This window comes from Athene noctua, chromosome 1 (genome assembly GCF_965140245.1).
Source record: "Athene noctua chromosome 1, bAthNoc1.hap1.1, whole genome shotgun sequence".
NCBI lineage: Eukaryota > Metazoa > Chordata > Aves > Strigiformes > Strigidae > Athene > Athene noctua.
Window position 1 is genome coordinate 256820262 of NC_134037.1, and position 19294 is coordinate 256839555.

Sequence of the window (19294 nt, forward strand, 5' to 3'; positions counted from 1 at the left end):
ATTTCAACAGCAGTAACAACCACAGATCTTAGATCTATTGTGTAGCTTTATTTTTATAGGACCTATCATAGACTCTTTTACATAACTTAAATGATTATCAAATAATCTCCTGTACACAATGAGACCGAGCCACATTGCTTTCCGAGCTTTGACAAATTCCTGGAAGAAATCCAACGGTCTGTAGGAATCACATCGCTGCGGTGGCTACAGTACATTTTTGTCCCGAACTTACGCCATCAATTAACTTACATACCGCTGTAAATCGCTGTTTGCAAGATCCTGCAAGACATTGTTAAATTTCAGGACACTAAGTTTTGGTAGCAGCATTTTTAATTTTGCTTCACTTCAACACCAACGCTTTTTTTTTTTTTTTCCCCCTTGACTTTTGTGTCCTCAGCTGAACATCCGCCAATACTTGCGACGCACGCGAGCCTGGGAAAAAATTTAAGTGCACCGCAAGAGTTGACGGAGTTTTAGTTTTAGACTGAAATTCTTTACAAGTGGTCACGGCCGCCTTCAAGAAGAGCAGCCCCCGTTGCAACGGCGCCTAAGACAGGGACACCAAGCCACGTCCGCCTACAGTAAGACAACACCTGACCCCTAAGGAAGGCTAAAGGAAAGGTCGTCACCGGCCGCTAGAAAAACACCTGAAGGAACCCAATATTTCACATTTTATTTGCAGCGTCTCCCAAACCGCGGGAAGAGGCGACTGGCAGAGCGCAAGGGCGAGTCCTGCGGGCGCCGTGGCCGGGGGTGCGGGTGGGACACGGTCACACGCACACCCGCACACGCGTGGGGGGTGCCCGGCTCTCCCGAGCGTCCGTCAGGTCCCGCGGGCGGGCTCGCCCGCTCCGCTCCCCCCCCGCCCCCCTCCCCCGTTGCGTTTCATGGTCCCCGGCGGGGCGGCCCGGGGCGGGGGGGGCCGAGCCCCCCGGCGCTGCCCTACAGGCCGGGGTAGGCCGGGCGGGGGTAGCCGGCGCCGTAGTCGTAGGGCACCTGCGGGGGGGGCAGCGGGCACTCGGGGAAGAAGGGGGCGAACCCCGCCGCCAAGTGCCCGCCGCCGGGCTCCTCGCCGCCGCCGCCCGGGGCCGGCTCCCCGCCGCCCGGGTAGAGCGGGCGCAGCGCCTCGGCCGGCGGCGCCTTCTTGGGGGGGCTGCAGGGCCCGGCCGGGCTCCAGGGCGGCTCGGGGTAGAGCAGCCCGCCCAGCAGCGGGTGGTGGGCGGCGGGCAGCGGCAGCGGCGCTTCGTAGAGGCCGTGCTCCAGGCCCAGCTCGGCGGCGCGGCCGGGGAAGGCGTCCGGCGGGGCGGCGTGCTCGGGCAGCAGCGCGGCGTACTCGGGGCCCAGCAGCTCGAAGAACTCGCTGGCCTCCGCGCCGCCGCTCTTCTCCAGCTCCTTGGCCCCCGGCGGCGGCCCGCGGGCGGCGGGCAGCGCCGGCTCCGTGAAGAAGGAGGGCGGCAGGTTGCGGTCCCGCAGCGGTACCTTCCGCGGGCCGCCCGCCGCCCCCCCCCCGCCGCCCGCCCCCCCGCCGCCGCCGCCGCCGCCGCCCGCCGCCTCGCCGCCGCCGCCGCCCGCCGCCGCCCCCCGGCCCTGCTGCAGGGAGCCGAAGAGGGCGGCCAGGCTCTTGCTCTGGAGGCTGCTGGCCGCCTGCGAGGCCTCCCGGCGCGGCGGCGGCTTGGCGGGACAGGCGGCGGGCGGGGAGGCGGCGGCGGGCGGCGGCGGGGCGGGCGGCGGGGCGGCGGCGATGATGCCGGTGCAGCGCTTGATCTGCTTCTGCAGGTACTTCCTGTGGTTCACCTTCCGCTTGGACTTCACCGGCTTGTCCAGCGCCAGCTTGATGTTGCTGGAGGCCGAGTCGATGAAGCTCAGCAGGTCCCTGGTGGCTTCCTTAAAGTCCCCCGCGTCGCCCCCGCCGCCGCCCTCGTAGCCCTTCTCCAGGTCGGCATAGCCCAGGAGGCCGCCGGCGGCGGGGAAGCAGAAGGAGAGGAGGTGGTGGGGGCTGAGCAGCGCGGCTGGCACGGCCATGGCCGGCGGCGGGGCGCCGCCGCCCCGAGCTCCGCAGGGCTGCGCCGGGCGGGCGGCGGCGGCGGCGGCGGGGAAAAGGCGGCGGGCGGGCGAGGAGGAGGGCTCAGGAGCGGGGCTGGCCCCGGCCCTCCCCGCCTCCCGCCGGCTGCACCCACCCCCCGGCCGGGGACACCGGCAGCGGCGGAGGGGCGGGACGAGCATCGCCCCCGGGACAGGGACACACCCCCCCGGGACAGGTACACACACCCCCCCGGGACAGGTACACACCCCCCCGGGACAGGTACACACACACACACGGGGACAGGTGCACACATCCTCGGTGACAGGTACAGAGCCCGCGGGACAGGCTGAGAGAACGGGGTTTGTCCAGCCTTGAGAAGGGTCAGGGGAGACCTCATCACCATGTTCCAGTATGTAAAGGGTGGCTACAGAGAAGATGGAGATTCCCTTTCTACAAGGAGACACATGGAAAAGACAAGGGGAAACGGGTACAAGTTACTCCTGGGGAGATTCTGACTGGACACGAGGAAAATTTTTCACAATGAGAATAATCAGCCACTGGAATAATCTCCCTGGGGAAGTGCTGGATTCCCCAGCATTGGATTCTTCTAAGATTCAGCTGGACAGGGTGCTGGGACATCTTGTCTAGACGGTGCTTTTGCCAGAACGGTTGGACCAGATGATCCCTGAGGTTCCTTCCAACCTCCAACCTGGTATTCGATGATTCTGAGGTACACACACCCCCCGGGGCCACATACACAGACATCGCCCAAGCAGATACACACAGTCGCCCTGGACCAGGTACGCAACATCCCCTGAACCCCACCAGTGTGCTCCCCATCACCAGCGTGCAGCCACCCCCAGCGCTGTGCCCCCCTACCGCAGCTGGCACAAAATGTGTTTCTCTGCCCGAGGATGGAGCCGGTGGCGCTGGATCACCTGCACGGCTCTAGGTGCAAGGGCACAGTGGCACAGTCTTGCTCTGACACCTGCCAGGATGAGCGAGCCTAAATTAATTTGCAAAGGGTTTTTTTCCAAGCTCATAGCTATGCACATTACCCGGCATATTGTATTTTCCTAGCCAGGTCAAGTCCTGAGAAAATCCAGCACTCTGCTCCAGTAGGGATTTTAAATGACAGGGCTGCATTCAGTTAAATCTGATGATTTTTACTTGCAGGGCTTTAGTGAAGCAGCAGTATAAATCTTCCATGTGGAAGGCATAAAAATTAGTGAAATGATTACTGGAAGTACTGATAACTGCTCCTGAAAGAACAATCCTGTCTTTTGTGGCGGGAAAAGGTGTTTGGTTGATTTTCCTTTAGAAAAATTTTACATTGATGCAGAACAACCTCAAGCCTTTGAGCTCCAGATTTATTTTCAATCATTTTATATGTCCAAAGATGAATAAAAATGCATATCTGATTTTTATGGAAATGAAGTGAGCTTTCTTAGTCTGCATTGATTCATTAGAGATGCAGCAGTTTTGTGTTGGAAGGAAAGAACAGGAAGCAAAACTGCAGAAGAAAAAGGAAACAGACTCCTAAGACTGTACTTAGTGGTAAAAAATGGAAAAATCAGCCACACGCACCTCACTGTGGTTTCAAACACTTGTTGAATGCAAAGCAAATATTGCATGGAAAAAAAAAGAGGAGAAAGTACTTATTTCATGAGAGGGGAAAAAAGGCTCAAAATCCTCTACAAAATGAAAATGCTGATTTTCTTTATCTCTCACCTGCATCTCAGCAGGTCTCAGCAGGGTCCCAGCGGCAGGCAGGGCCTCACGGTCCCAGGGGCAGCCTTGGCTCTGGTGCCAGCACATCTGGACTGGGTCTCCTTGCAAAACCTGCTCAGCTGGAGCCTCCCAGAGTCTCTTACTTGGGGAGCTGCTCTGAGTGCAACTGAAGCAAAGAACCCTGGTAGGCAGAGTGCCATGGGAAATCTGTGTCCCTCCATGTCAGAATATCTACATAGAAGGTGGATTTAAACTACTTAGCTCCAATACGAGTGACATGGATTAGCTACCCAAGCTTTTACCCTCAGGTCCTGTCAAGCCCTGTCAAGCTTTGCAGCCTGCTTCTGTATCTTTATTGATGGGGAAATGTAAAGAACACATATATATCCCCTGTATGCTCCACTAGATAGCTTTGCATCCACCTTGAGGTCACTTCATACTGCAAATGGGTCTAAAAATTAGGAAATCACTCACTGTCGCTGGATGTGCAGCCAGTTAGGGACCATTTCTTAGCTGAGCAACGTGAAACAACTCTAAATAGAGCAGCAACTAGGTTGTCCTCAAGTTAGTATCTGATTCAGCATTATAGCGGCAATATTTCATAGCCCGTCTAAAGGAGGTTGTTAATGAGTCTGGGTGGTATTATATGCAGAGTGGCTAAATATCCGGTGGCTTAGAGAAAAAAAAAAAAAAAAGAAAGCTGAAAGCCCTGGCTTCTCTTCTGTAAGGCTGAATTCATTCAATTAAACAGCTTTGAGAGCTCAGCTACGGTTTAGCGGGAGACTTTATTACCTCCTAAAAATTGGAGAGTATTAAAACAATTGTCAGGCATGCAAAGGAAAGTTTGCATTCAGTTGTGCTAAGCAGCTGAATTTACATATTCTCAACCAGATCGGGAGATTTAGAAAGCCTTCATAATTGCATTAAACATGCTTATTCTCTGTGTTCTCTCAAGCAGAGCTGATTACCCCAAGTCGGGCAATGCCTGGAGGGAAATTTGCTAAGCCACATGATGTCAACAACTCGCAAAAGAAACTTAATTTTTCCAGGGAAATAGCGGTTTGGTTATTCCTGCAAAACATGTCTCTTTCCCAGCGGCTGTACGAGCCAATGCTTGTCTTCCGCTTGTGCTCTTTCGGGATGACGATGCTCAGGCCGCGCAGGGTGGCTCCCACGCCCCACCAGCCACCCACCTCAGCTCACTGGCAAGGTCTAATGTCCAGGCAGTGGTGGCATTAGACCCACAGAATAACCCCAACCCCAGGAAAATGTTTGGACCAGATGTCCTGCTCCCTACACTCTTTCCCCGTCAGACCGAGGTGAGTGAAGTGGCTACAGAAATGCTTTCCCTGCCCCAAACTCCATCCCGCAGAAGAGCTTTCAGTGCTCACTAAGGGGCTCTACTGCTATTTTCTTGCCCACTTTTGTGTAGGAAATTTACCTGGGTTTTTTTATGTTCTTGCTCATTATAGGTAGCAGCATCTCAACCAGCTCTGGGGATTAAACCATGGCTTTCCAGAACGATGCCCTTGGCATCGAGCTTGGCTTTTTAGAGGGAACTGCAGCACAGTGACCCTGTGAATCAAAGGGAGCGGGGACACGCCGTGCCCACTAATGCTTTGCATAAATTGAGCTCATAGCCACACGATCAAGCCCTTTGCAAGAAGAACAATTTGTTATCCTTACAGACCAAGCGGGCCAGAAAGGAGAGAGCGGCTTACGCAAACAAGAAAGCCTTGCACAGCTGAGGACTGTGTTCCGATGCCAGCACTTATGTGAAGCAGCTCCTCACTGGAGGCGGTTGCAGAAGCTGAATCTGCCCTCCAGATGCTCATGGGACTGCCCGTCTGTGTCCAACACCAGGGTAAATCCTCTGCAAGGCAGGCATAGGATCCCACTGGGATCCAGCCTGAAACATCTCATGCTGTGCCCCAACTCTAAAATAGGGTAGATTCAGGCTGATAGAAGGAAGACTTTTTTACAATGAGGGTGGTGAAACACTGGCAGGGTTTACCCAGAGAGGCGGAAGATGCCTCATCCCTGGAAACATTCAAAGCCAGGTTGGACGGGGCTCTGAGCAACCTGATCAAGTTGAAGATGTCCCTGCTCATTGCAGGGGGGTTGGACTAGATGGCATTTAAAGGTCCCTTCCAACTAAAACCATTCTATAATTTTATGATCACTAGCAAAACCTTCCCTTGCAGAAGGCAAACCAAATCCAGCGCTGAGCCCAGCCCTCACAATTCATAACACACGTTTTCCTTCCACCACGGCATCAGGAAGGCAGCATGAAAGTAAGACAATCTCTACAACCAGGGAGGGAGGGCTTTTTTTTTTTTTCCCCTGCCTGGCTGTATGGCCCATATGGTTATCGAGTTATGGGAAAATCTGGCTGCCCAAACAGGTGTCACTGCTCACAACCTACGGCCTCATTTCCTGATCGCATCTTAATCGGCGAGTTGGTTGTGAAAGTTGATTTCTTGCACATTCTTATATCAGTGGGAATTTCTGCCCTTCCCTGACAAGTATTATAGGCAGCCTTTGACATACAGCCCTACAGGACCTAAATAGGCTGCTATTCTTTCCCTACGCTGAAAGGAAGCTTTGTGCCAGGGATTCATTAAACTGCACTGCACAGCCCTTCATAAATGGGCTCAATAATGAACAGTCGATTTAACTGGAAAAGCTGCTGGAGCTGTTAAATTAAAGGGAAATAAAGTGCACTTCAGGCTCAGTCTGCCAGAAGAAAATGTTGACCTAAAAAAAAAAAAAATCTTCATTTTACTCAATCTCTTGCAAACAGGCTAAAATCTTCAGGAAGTTTATACTTGTAATAGTGGGAGAAATTTTAAAACACACTGGTTTGTTTCCCCACTAACAAAGAAAGCAAAACTGACAATAAAATATTCAATAAAATCAGAAGAAGGGATGAAAGGCATATTCTGCTTGAGCCAAATTTAAGCCACTTAACCCAAATTTAATATATGTGTGTAGCTACAAGTTTGTGTGGCTTATGTAGATCCAGCCCTCACGTGTCTTCAGTCACTATAGACCCCTTCAAATGATGCACGTTCATGCATGTGCATATACATGATTCCTTCCTTTATGGTCTTGGCTTCTTAAAGATGCTATTTTATTCAGATGAAATTATTAGTGGACACAGGACTGCAGATCTGCCACCCTGTAAACAAAGCCCTGTTTTCCTCCTGTAGCTTCTGGATGCCGTTGTCTCAGTTTCCCTTTCCTGCTTTCAGTCTCAGTGTGTGTTTCATGTTCTCCTGGGATATATTCCCTCCAGAATAAAGGGCAAAGCAGGCTTTGGTTGTTCTGTCTGTGTTTAGGGCATCATCACTCCACCAGGAGATCCTGTAAAGGCTCTCCTGGTCCTTGCCTGGGCTGGGCTGAGCTCTGAGATGCCACTGGAGACTTCTGGGTTTCAGCAAACTATTGCTGAGCTAAAGACAAGTGTCTGAGGTGGACTTTAACCATTTAACCTGAGATTTTTTTGTGCACTTATTTTAAGCAATCAAGGAAAAAAGAACATATATGGTTTAGAACTGGAAAAGAAATAGTGGGTCCCTTAGGGCCCTCATCCAATCAACTTTGTATATCCAAAGCTTCCACTGAAACTGAGTTCATAAATCCATCAGGGAGATACTTTAATTCCTATTTGCCAGTATTTTCTGAAACCTCAGGGATTTACGCAGCCCAGTCCTGCAGCACCCGTTTCTGGGATCATGTCGCTCATAAGGCAATGGTTGTTTCACCCACGTGAGGACTGCAGAACCCAGATGAAACGCGGACCACACATGGGGGAACTGTAATTCATCTTCTGGATGAACAGGAAAGTCCATCATTCAGCTGAGCCTGACCCAACTCGTGGTTTTAGAAGAGTAGAATTCCTTATTTCAGTGAGGTTACTTCAGCATAAAACTGGGGTTGCTTAGCAGTGACGCAGCTCTTCCATCACAGCCATCTCATTCTCCTTCATCCCAACAGACATAAATGCTGTTCCACAGCTGTGGTATGCCCTTTATACATGATATATTGTGAAGGAAATCTATGGGAAGGTAGACTGGAAGCTTGAGGACAACAAGATCAGAAGCAGCAGGCAATGGGGAAGGGACCATGCCCAAGTCTAATTCCTGGGGCAGCTCATCTGAAAACAGATCTCAGCACCACCTTAAAAAACTGTGTGTGGCTTTCACTGTTTCAGATTGTAGATTGGTTTTTCATTATATAAACTTTCCAGTTGGAGAAACACTCATCTTCTTCATCCTATTGTGAGTTTTGTTCAAATCTTCTACATAATTTTAAATGTGATGGCAGCAAGCTTTCAGCTCTTCACTGAAGTTGCCTTTAGTAGGTTAAATATTTTTTCATACTCCTGAAAATATGAGCATTAAGGAGGAGTATTAGCTGTAATATATGAGTCTTCCACCTATATTTTGCATAATTATGTATGGCTTGATTAAAATTTACATGGTATAGATCAAAATCTCACAAAAGTTGCAAAACCATGAACTTGTCTGCCACTTTATGAGTTTTGTGGGCTGCTTTCTTGAGTGCAGCACTTGGGTGTATCGCTGACGGCTCTCTGCCACCACCACAAGAGCTGTGCAAAACCCACTACTTGCCTCTTCAGGAAAGAGTTTTGGGGGTTCAAACTGTAATTTAATTTCACTAAATCCTGCTCCAAGTCCAGCATTTGGCTACTAATATGAATATGCATCGAGGAAATATTTACAGATACTTGAAAAGAATGAGAAAGGAAGTTATTTTTCATGTTATCGAGCAATGCTTTTTCATATATAATATGATAATATATATATATTATAATATATATAATTCCTCAGTTCCTGTGTATTCTTTGAAATCTGCAGAGTTTTATCTTCACTCAGAGACATTTCTGCAGGTAAATGTGTGGTGAGATCAAACTCATTCCTTTATTTTCGCTACCAGTGCAGGGTGCTGCTTGGAAGAGCTTTGCTGAGTGGAAATAAAATGTGAAATGCAAACAAATAGCAACTAATGATGTCAAGCGCTGTCTTGTTTGCTGCACACTATCCTTCCACTAATGTCTGTTTGCTTGGTCGGAACCAGTTTATTTGATCTCATGTTCCTGACAGGCTTTGCTGGGAGGTGCCGCATGGCTTTGGGGAAGGACAGGAGCCTCTCAGAGCTTACCTGATGCAAACAGTGAGGATTTTGCAAATGCTGCAAAATAGTCTTCATGTATCTCAGAATGGTCACTGAAACCAAAGGCACTGGGGTGTTTCTCAGAGGTCTGACCATGCACCATCCACAAAATGGGGGAGGGCTGGATGCTGTTTGGTGTGTGGTCCGTGGTCACACACTAGTGTTTCAGAAAGAATTGTCTTCTCATTTGTTATTTATGCTCTGAAGTAAGGATCCGGTCCAACTCCCAGTGAAGCCATTTCCACTGACTTTCACTGAGTGATGAATAACCCTGATTTATGGACCTAATTTTCAGAATTGCTGAGCATCAGCAACTCCCATGACTCTGATGAGCCAGTTCCTGTCTCTTTGCTCTCCATTTGAGAATAACCAATTTTCTTGGGCCAGGAAACTCCATGCCAAAATCTTCATGCGACATGTAGTATCTTTCCTCCATGTAGCTATTTGCTAAACTCTGCTTGTCTTTCCAGGTCTCCCACGGCCTGGGCTCAAGGCCTCTCTCCCACTCCAGGTAGCTCTCAAATGATGCTTCAACCATGCTGAAGAGTCTCTGACTTGGAGGTAACTTCAGGTACCTGTGATCACAGCTATGCTATCATAACTCTTTTTATCCTTTATGACTCTTAAACAAACCAGGTGCAGCTCAGCTGATGGATTTGTAATGTGATGTGGCAACAAAGGGGCCTCTGCCTATGGAAGCTGCTCCGGCACCACCTCATCTGTGTCCACACCAGGGAGACAGCTGGGGCTCGGGTGCTGAAATGGTGGGGGCTGTGTGACCCCATGGCAGACAACAACAGACCCCAATCCTCACAGGTATTTAGCTAAAGGAATTTTTTTTTTTCCTGGGGTCATCTTTAAAAATGTTGGTCAGCACCATGTCCCTGTATTTAAATGATTAAACTCTGTTTCTTTCCAACATTTTTTTAAAAAAAGAAAAAACTTTCCAATGTTTTTTTTTTTTTTCATAAAAAAGGACAACTGTGGAATTTTTAATTGCTTTATTTTAACTGAAAATACTATCAAAACTGTGGCCACTTTTGCCTATTAAAAAATGACCATGAGAAAGGTTCAAGCAGTTTTTAATAAGCTTAACTAAACAGGCAAATATGATTTTCTATTCCCAGCCTCACCACCCATCCACTGCAGCACTGGGCTGCTCTAAGGAGGCCTCCAAGACCTGGAACTGGACCAGGTATATGTTTTTGCCATTGTGACAGATTAATGTCAAAGGGGACAGATCCATGTTAGATGTAGGACAGCTGATGCCCCTTGCTGAGCTACTGTAGGGAAATCCAGATCTCAAATGTATTCCATGTTCTCTTGATACCAGCAACAATTTTATTAACTCCCTTTATATTTTTTTCACCATTTATTTTCTCCCCTGCTGAAGTATGTCTGAAGGGAGTTTAATCCCATCAGGAGCACAGATTGTTCCCAAGACCCCTTTCTTCCAGAAAAAATAACCTTCTTGGTGGTGCAGCACAATCCGCAGGCTGAGATGGCCGCCTGTCCGCAGGACCTGGGGACGGCAGGAGTCCCTGCTCCTGCACAAAGCACTTCTTTGGCCCACCCTTGGCCATGATACGTTCTCACATGGAAAGCCCCAGACCCTAAATCAGCACAGCGCAAGCATCAGCCAGCCAAGTCAGCCTCTGGATTTCAATGGGCTCACTCTCATGCTTAGGTTTGGGCGCATCTTGCTGAACTGAAGATTTTGTTCACAGCAAGAGGGGTCCAAAACCACTCTGTGGGGCACAGCTACCTTTTAAATGTTCATAGGATTCATTAAGAGTTTAAATCCTAATATTTCACTTGTCTATAAATTATCTAGTTAAACACATAATAAATCATTATATATACATACATACCCAGAGTGGGCGCATACTGTGGTCGTATGCTTTGCATACAGCTCTCTAAATACAGACTAAAAATACTGTAAAAAAAAAAAAAATAATGCCTTTTTTAAAAAAGCTATAGCTAACAAAAATGTTGGGTTTTTGGTTGCCACAAATGTTTTCTTAACCAGATGTTTTCAGTCTTTTCTTAACGGAGCCATTCGCAGATTGTTCCCTGAATTATTTCATGTTTAAAAATGGTGTCTTGTTAAAAGAGAGAGGGAGACGGAGGGAGAGAGTCGCACAAACTGCCATTATCATGCAAATAGCCCCAGAGGAAAAAGGACAGTGAAAATGATAGCACTGATCTAATTATCTGCAGGCCAATATAGCTAAGTCACTGAAAGAGGCCCACAGAAAAGGCTGCCACAGAAACACAAAAAACAGCCAGAAAACAATAAGGAACTTAGCAACAGTATAAAAACGGACTTCTTTCTGTGCACAAAGAGTAGTTTTATGAGCATTTTTCTTGCTTTCAGTTTGCAGAAAAGGTTAGAGCACATTTTAAATTCTATGCCAGGATTTTTTTCCCCCCTCTCAGCCCCTAAAGATCCTTTGGCACGCTGTCATATCGCTCCACGCCCGGCGGTGGGAACGCGGCCGCTCCTGCTTAGCATGTCCGAACTGCCATGCGTGTTGGGAGCTGCTGAGTTTGTGCGAGGTGGATTTTGGCAGCGCCCGGCTCAGGGGCTTGGATTTTGACCAAGACATTCAAGCTTTGACCTTTTTGTGTGTTAACGCTCTTATCTTCCTTCTGGGGCTCCCAGGGGGTTCCCAGCTGGAGGATGGAGGTTTGTATGCTGCCCACCCTCCCTCCGGTGACTCGTGCGAGGGTCTTGGTGCTCCCTCCACGGGGAGCCACAGGAGGAGCCCCGCTATTGCAGCCTCAACCCATCCACAGCCGTCCCCACAGCCATAATTCACCTCTGTAAGGACTTCAGTAAGGACCACAAGATGCTGCCCAAATACAGACACCGGCAAGCAACTACAAAAAAAACAAAAAACTGATCACAGTTGTCAAAGAGGACCTTACATAAGCTTCTCACCCTCAAGTCTCTTGTTTGTGAAGAGAAACAGGCAGCTCTAGAGTAACTTCTCTGCCCTATTTTAGAGATCTTGCCTTGCAATGGCCTGTTTTCCTGCTGAGCTTGATGGGAGGCCCCATAAACAATTTAATCAAACTAATCCCACGCAGATCTTAAAAGCTCAGGGCACATGCCAACTCGGCCCAATGTCTTCTGGAGATACAGGTGTCAAACCAGTGCAGGGCAATTGCCAAAACTGTCCTGAAACTGCTTTTTAGCCACTCAGAGGTCACCAAACTCCTTTTTGAGGGGGAAAACTCCCAGACAGTAACTGTTTCTGTTCACTGCACATTTAAACTGGACTGGGACCAAAGTTGGAAAGAGAAAAAATGCAGAGCATCTCTGTCTCCAAATTCTCCAAGTCATCTAATCCCTCCTACTCCCACTTTTAAACTTAACAAGCTTAATAATACCTCAAAATATTCACAATTAGCCTAATGTCAAGAACGTACAGACACTACAACAAAGACTTGCCAGATGTGGTAAGCCTTGTCCATATGGCTGGATGCTCTAGGAGAGTGAAGGTGAGGAAGGGCAATATCTTCTCTGGGGTATGGCTTTGAATTTTTTCTTTGGGGCCTATGGAAGGGACTTTTAAGAAGAATCTGAATGGCAACATGGAGAACTTGGATGGGGAGAGTCATCAATACAGGCAAAATTCAGTCTTCTGGCACCAGCACAATGAAGAAGAAGAGAAACCACTGGGAAACCCTGAGGCATGAGGGGATTCAGGCTACATCCGCAGGGGTGGGCACTTTTGCCATCGACTCAAGTCAGTTCTGAGCCTGGCACCCCTCACAAACAGCCAGGCATGCAAGATATGGTAATACAAACATTATGCACTCAATTTTGCCCAGAGACAGTTTGTTTAGTCCTGCACGGGGGAAATCTGATGATTTTTTTGTAAGGGACAATCTTTAAGCCATTCCTCTGCAGTCTGGGGCCTTCAGCTGTGATCTTCAGGTAAGGACCACTAGGTTTGGACCACTGCAGAGTGAACCTGGCCCGGATGCACTATTTAAAGGTGGATTTTCCGTAGAAGAGTGGTATGGGTTCATGGGATGGTATGAGCTTCATGGGGGAAGAATCAGAAGGAGAAAGAAGGTAGAAAGACTCAAATGAAAAAAAAAACCAAAACCAAAACAATGGACTTTTGGAAGGGATGAGCAGATTCACTTGAAGAATTAGGTATGTAAATGCTCAAGTGTGTAAAAAATTAATTGTGGATAAGGCTTGTTCTATCTAGCCAGCAAGTGCTTCTTGCCCTCCTGCCCAGTCTGTGCCCTAAGAGGACAAACTGGGGATTCAAAGTGCACATGACTTGAGTGGAGATCCATGGAAACACGAGTCAGTAAAGGGTATTAGTCTGGGCAGCATAGCCCTGTTAGATTAGAAATCTGCTAGCGGCCACAGACAGACCTGTGTGCACCTGCCCAGGTCCTTCCTTCCTCTCCTGCCTCAGCTCCAGCTCCCACCATGGAGCAAACATCGTGTGCAGCCCCATGGTGAACAGCCTGAGGAGCTGCTCAAAGCTAAACCTCTCCTTTTTCAATCTTGCCAGGTTCATCTGAACCCTGATCAACTTCCCAGTGCCCTTCACTGCATCACCAAGCACCTGTACCACCTTTTCTTTACTTCCTGAAAATACAGCAGAGAAAGAAAGAGCAGAAGTCAAGTTGGCATGAAGAGCGTGGCACGTAGCTCTTTCTCCAGCATGGCCATCCAACTGCACAAAGTCTTTCTGTATCTGAAGGCGCAACACAACAAAAGAAATAAATCAGATGACAGAAACTACGACAGATACTAAGATGGAGAAATAAAAAGCACTCAGCCCCTCCATCCACCTCTCTGGAGCACTCAGTACATCTAATTTGGACTTTATAAAGTGTCCCCAAAACTCACCTATTTCCTAGGAGAGCTTTGCTAGCATTTATACTATAGGAGGGGGGACTGTCATTTCTGTGAATAGTCGGTTAAGGTCGGAAAACAGATTTTGGTGGCAAAATTGGCTGTGTCAGATAAATGTTAGTCATGGTGATTATCTGCCAGGAACGTGAACAGGCTACAAAGCGATAAGAGGAGCTGCTGGCACCAGAGATCCTGTTTAAATTTGTTCCATGTACATGGAATTTAATTTATGCAGGCTTTGCAAACAACATCTGATCGCTGCGTCAGATGGTCCGGCAGCAGATCAGCAGCCACCAAACTTGTACCCAGTCAAACTCACCTCCTCATCTGCTGCACTGGAGAGAGATGGAAGGGATTTGAGCCTTCTTCCTCACAACATTTTGTGCATTTTTTAGGTCTTCCACACAGCAATTCTCTCCCCATCTGATCTCTTTTGTGACAGTATCTACCCAATACACATTCTTCCTTCCCTGTATTTTTTTTTACTTGCTGCTTTCCAGGCCACTCTGTTGGAAAAAGTGACATCATCAGAGAAATATCTGACATTTCAGATGACCTAAATTCAAAATACACTGAGTATTGAATAGCATGGCACAGCACACAAAGACCACTGACAGTCACAGGCCATAGCAGATACATCAGGGAGGAACTAGATCAAGAGCTACTTTGGCTAACATGGACCATGAAAACTAGACTTAATTGTCAATATCTAAACCACACCCTTATAATTTCAGTATGTAGCAGGTTTAATTCCTTTCTGTGTTTCCCAGATGCAAAATACACACCAGTAATCTGCTGTGATGGAAGCACGGAGATGGGCCTTGCAGTCTGATATCCACAGTCCATTATTATCCCATAAGAAGGGCTATGTAGAAAGGTCCGGCAGTAACCCAAGGGGGTAACACTTCCTTAGGACTCCTCTGGATTATGGGGGGAAGGGAGTTGAAACCAGAGGTGACACTGTGAGGATGCCCTGGGCCAGGCATCATCAGCATGCCTGGAAGGGCTGCCCATCTAAGCACCCCAGCTCTTCCCATCACCAAGCAAAAATATGACCTTTTTTTTTAAGTGCCTGGGATACACAGATCCCTTTCAGAGAGCATGGAGGATGTGTTTGTGCTGGTAGCCAGGAAGCTGTTTTCCAGCCACTTTGACTAATAGTCTGATTTCTGGCTTGCCCTAATCCTTGCCCTGGTTGATCCTGCTGGCCCGAGACCATAGTCACTGGCCAAGGAGGGAGTGGTTATGCCCCTAAGACATTAGCCGTAATTGGGCACTTGGGGCCACAGGAGCTGCCTGGGTGGTGTGGGACCAGAAGACACTACCTGGGCCACAAAGCCCAGACAGCTACACAGTAAGAGGTCCCCAAGTCACAAATTGGAAGAGGATGGGGACAGTCTAGGGGAGTGCTGCTCTGTGCTCATCCCATTCTTATGGCTCTTCCCAAGGGTCTCCTCTGACATCAAGCTGCTATAGCAGTTCAGAAAGATCTGTAGAGCATCCATTTTTCTTGCCACTACACGTGCTGGACCATAGGAAATAAACTCCATCAAAAGACCAAATCAACAACTGTAACGTGCCTCAGGAGGAGAGGAGGGCAGACCTGCAGCATTAGTGTCTGGGCTTCTACAATAGCAGAGAATTCACGGACTAAAATCTTAGATGATGCTATGAAGTGCCCCAAGATTCACTATGCAGCAGAAGGAAAATAAAATGCTATTTTAAAAACACAGTGCAGAAGAAGTTGACTTGCACTCCTCACACCGGTGTCCAATAATTCAGGATCCATAGGGACAGAGAACAGAAGTGTTCTTGCAGCTTCATTCCGAAGGTACCTGCAAGGGAAGGGAAGCCCTGGGTTCAGGTATCTGCCTCCAGTGCTGCTTTGGTATTTAACATGAAGGACCAAACTGCTGCCTCCTCTCACTTCCATCCTCCCCATCTCCTCCTCCATCAGCAATGACTGATGGACGTCCTTGCATCCCCAGGACGTTCCCTGATATGTCCCCTTCAGCTGTGACAGCAACCCTCTGCCCTGAGGAGGAGCCCCAAAGACAAGGATGTTTTATCCATTGGGGTTTTAACTGGAGATCAGATATAAATCCCTGCCTTTGCTTGGGACATTTCTTGGGCCAGACCTTGAGGCTCTCACCCCTAGAGGTGCCCAATCTCTACCTGTTTCTGGTGTGAGCCAGGGAATATTGCCTGAATTCAGAGATGAGCTGTGATGGCAAATGTCCAGGGCTGTAAGACTTAAAGGAGAATATGTCACACTTGGTCAGGTACAATCCCTTCCAAGTAAAGTAAATCAAAAAGAAGAAATAATTTAAAAAAATAAACCACCCAAATACTTTAGAAAATTTATCAGGTTTTATCTATATTTTCCAGTTTTTCTTTTTCTATTTGCCACACACAGTATTATACTTCTGCGTTTGAAAAAGATAGAAAAATGAAGTAGGAAATAGTAAAAGAAACCATTTTCTATCTTGTCAGGGAAGCAGCCTCTCCATTTAAAAAGAATAAAAACATCAGATTTTTTTATTTTGAGAATAACACTTGGTAAAAGCAATCTGACTCAGAAGTCTCAGCCAGCTCTTGGTAACAAGCTGCCCTAAGAGCAGCACTGTATTCCCGTGTCCATCACCACGGCAGTTGCACGGGCACATCATTCACGCCGCCTTTCTTCTTCCCTGACATAACATCGCTGCAAACACAAGGGCGAGCAGCTCGTGATCTCCCAGAGCTGCCTCCCTCCGCTGGCCACCGCCTGCCCTGGTGTGGGTCAGGGCCAGCCTTGGCCCTGTGCATGTGTCTGCGTGGGCAAATCCCCATGCCAAGCACGGGGCTGCTGTAGCAAGTTAAATTCCCATGCTAATCAAGGGGCTTTCTCTTAATAAAAGATGCGCACACCTCATAACTTGCTGCTGTTATTTTCCTCTTTTTTTCAGTGCAAAAACTTACCCAAAAGCAGTTATCTAAAAGATGTAATCAGCTAATTCCTTATAACTGCAATAACCTGGAAAGAGCAAAACTGGAGGACCGGTAATGTGGGATCCCTACCCATCCTGAGGGCACAGACCACTAAGGGGGGGCCAAAGCTGCCAGATCATTTTTGGGAGCCAATCGTTTCCTGACTGGGGTTACCCAAGGGTAAGAGCACAGTGGTCATTGCACTAAAATCCTGTTCTTCACTCCGGATTTGAGCTTACCGTGACCACAGGAGCAAAGGGACCCTTTGATGGCACCAAGCTGTAGGTCCAATCCCAGAGCAGCCCCACACATACATCAACAAACCCACCAGGACATCACTTATGTCACCCTCCCAAGCTCTCAGGGCTGTTTCTCCAGGAGCCACTTATTGACTTGCCTCAACCCAAAACAATGACGTCAGTCATCATTCCTCTTCCTGGCTCCATCCTCCCCCCAGAGTAAGGAAAAGCGTCGAATAATCCTCCTCCGTTCGGTGTGTGGTCTGGTTTTCCGTGTCGTCATGCAGACAGTACAGAGACGGGGGGTCAGGCGGGTCATCAGAATGCTAATAAGAAATCTGATTGATGAGCCGGTGCCTCGGGGATGAATGGGATACTTAATTAATGACTTCTGCTCTGTTTAAGAAAAAGTTTCCCTTAACTCCCATCTCTCTTTTTCTTAAAAAAAAAAAAAAAAAAGAAAAAGAAAAAAAGAAAAAAACCCTCTATAATCCCAAGTTTTCCAAACAACATAAAGGGAACTTCAAAGACAGACATGGTCAGTTTTTATGTGTTGGGTTGGTTCAGTGATTCTTTCCTTTCTTTGTTTACAAGGGCAGCCAGGCTTGATTCCAAGGCTGAAAAAGAAAAGGCCACATTGTTCAACCAGATTCTGGATTTTTACAAGAAATTTCCTCCTTCCCAGTAGGGCAATTAACTGCTTCATTTCTGGGTCCGCGAGTACCAAACCACGCTGCCAGCCCTGTGAAACACGGCAGCGGTCAGTTCCTGCCAAAACACAGCTCTGCTTCGGAAACAAGACATGCTATGGAGACACTATTGCCCCTTTAAAAGCTAACCAGCAAGCCAGGACTTGGGGACGGAGTTACAGGAAAATAAAAGCCCGTTGGGAAAAATACCTGATAGACACTTAGCTTAGGAACATCAGACTGTATTCAGGGTGATTCAAATGGGATTTCAAACCAGCAATTAGCAATGGGAAAGAAGCAACACTTTCAAATTATCTCTTCCGGATTGATTTGGAAGGTTATTTCATGCTAAATGAATAGCAGCAGGAAAGAAGATGAAAAGGAAAAAAAAAAAAAAAAAAAAAGAAAGGAAACCCACACAAATGAATTTTTTAACTCTGAGGTCTTTCTTTAGGAACCAGCTCAGCTGCAGCATTCAGGGTAGAACAAGCTGCAAAGTGTCAGTGCTGGGCAGATGGGAGATGGCAACAAAGCAACGCAGGGGACGGCTTGGGACCCATGTGTTTCCCACCCAAATTCGGTCACTCCCAGCTGGCAGCTCTGGCCACTCTGTGGGCGCAAACGCCACGACACACAGCCAGGCCCGTGTGCTCAGCAGAGCTGAGGGAAGGAAGGGGGGAAGGAAGTGTCACCCTTCAACCCCACATGGGCTTCATCCACCCTTCACTTGGGTTTAAGGACATCCTAAATGTTAGGCCCATTGCAAGCACATTTTGGTAAGCAGGAGCTGCTCATGCACTTGAAGTGTATATTTAAGTGACTGTTGATCTAAAGTGGGAGGAAGAGATGAATCCTGCCCAAGCCAGTGGCTTCCCCTGGCAGCAATGCTCAGCCCGGGCTCACAGGACCTGCAGGCTGCCTTCTGCTACATTGCTGGAGCTGAATTTTGATGTTGATGTCTTGTTTTTCACTTCTCCTTGCAGTAATCCTGTGTGTATTTGACATAACCTGCAGATCTGTTCAGCTGTAGCTTTAAAAACAATTAAAAATAATTTGTTTTTAAAAAGTCAAGAGAACCTGAGGGCACAGAGAGTCCATATCAGTCTGCAATTTGGGCATGTAAGAAAATGTGCCAACTGCAGAAGAAGAAATTGCAGACATGGCTTCAACCTGTCAGCCTAGTCTACTATTTGTAGTTTCAGAAAGAATAGTGCATGAATTTTCTCAGTGAGTAAACACCTACTTTGTCTTAAGGGTTCAGAGCACCAGTTACTCTCATCAGCTTCATTGGTTAGAATCCCACTTGTCCCAGTCCCACTCATGGGTGATTTAGGAGCCCCTCTTTTAGCTATTTTATTACCTAAAAAGCACTGATCTGTTTAAAGCAATGGGAAAGTTCAGAGTCACCTTCTTCCCTCTGATCTTGACTCCCTGCAGCCATGATGTCCTACTCGATTTTGTCCAGATGAACCCTGCAGAGAGGCAGCAAAGTAGGAATATAAAGTGCCCAAATGTTCTCATCTGGGACCAGTGTGGCTCGCTTGGTCATGAT

The 19294-nt window shown here is 47.9% G+C and overlaps 1 protein-coding gene across 1 annotated transcript; it reads right to left on the bottom strand.

The window, feature by feature from the left end:
* Nucleotides 1-28: 28 nt before the first annotated feature.
* FAM181B (family with sequence similarity 181 member B) lies at nucleotides 29-2085 on the bottom strand. The gene has a single exon (XM_074917619.1). It carries the CDS (start codon nucleotides 2020-2022, stop codon nucleotides 943-945), a length of 1080 nt encoding a protein of 359 aa, XP_074773720.1. The 5' UTR covers nucleotides 2023-2085; the 3' UTR covers nucleotides 29-942.
* Nucleotides 2086-19294: the final 17209 nt, after the last annotated feature.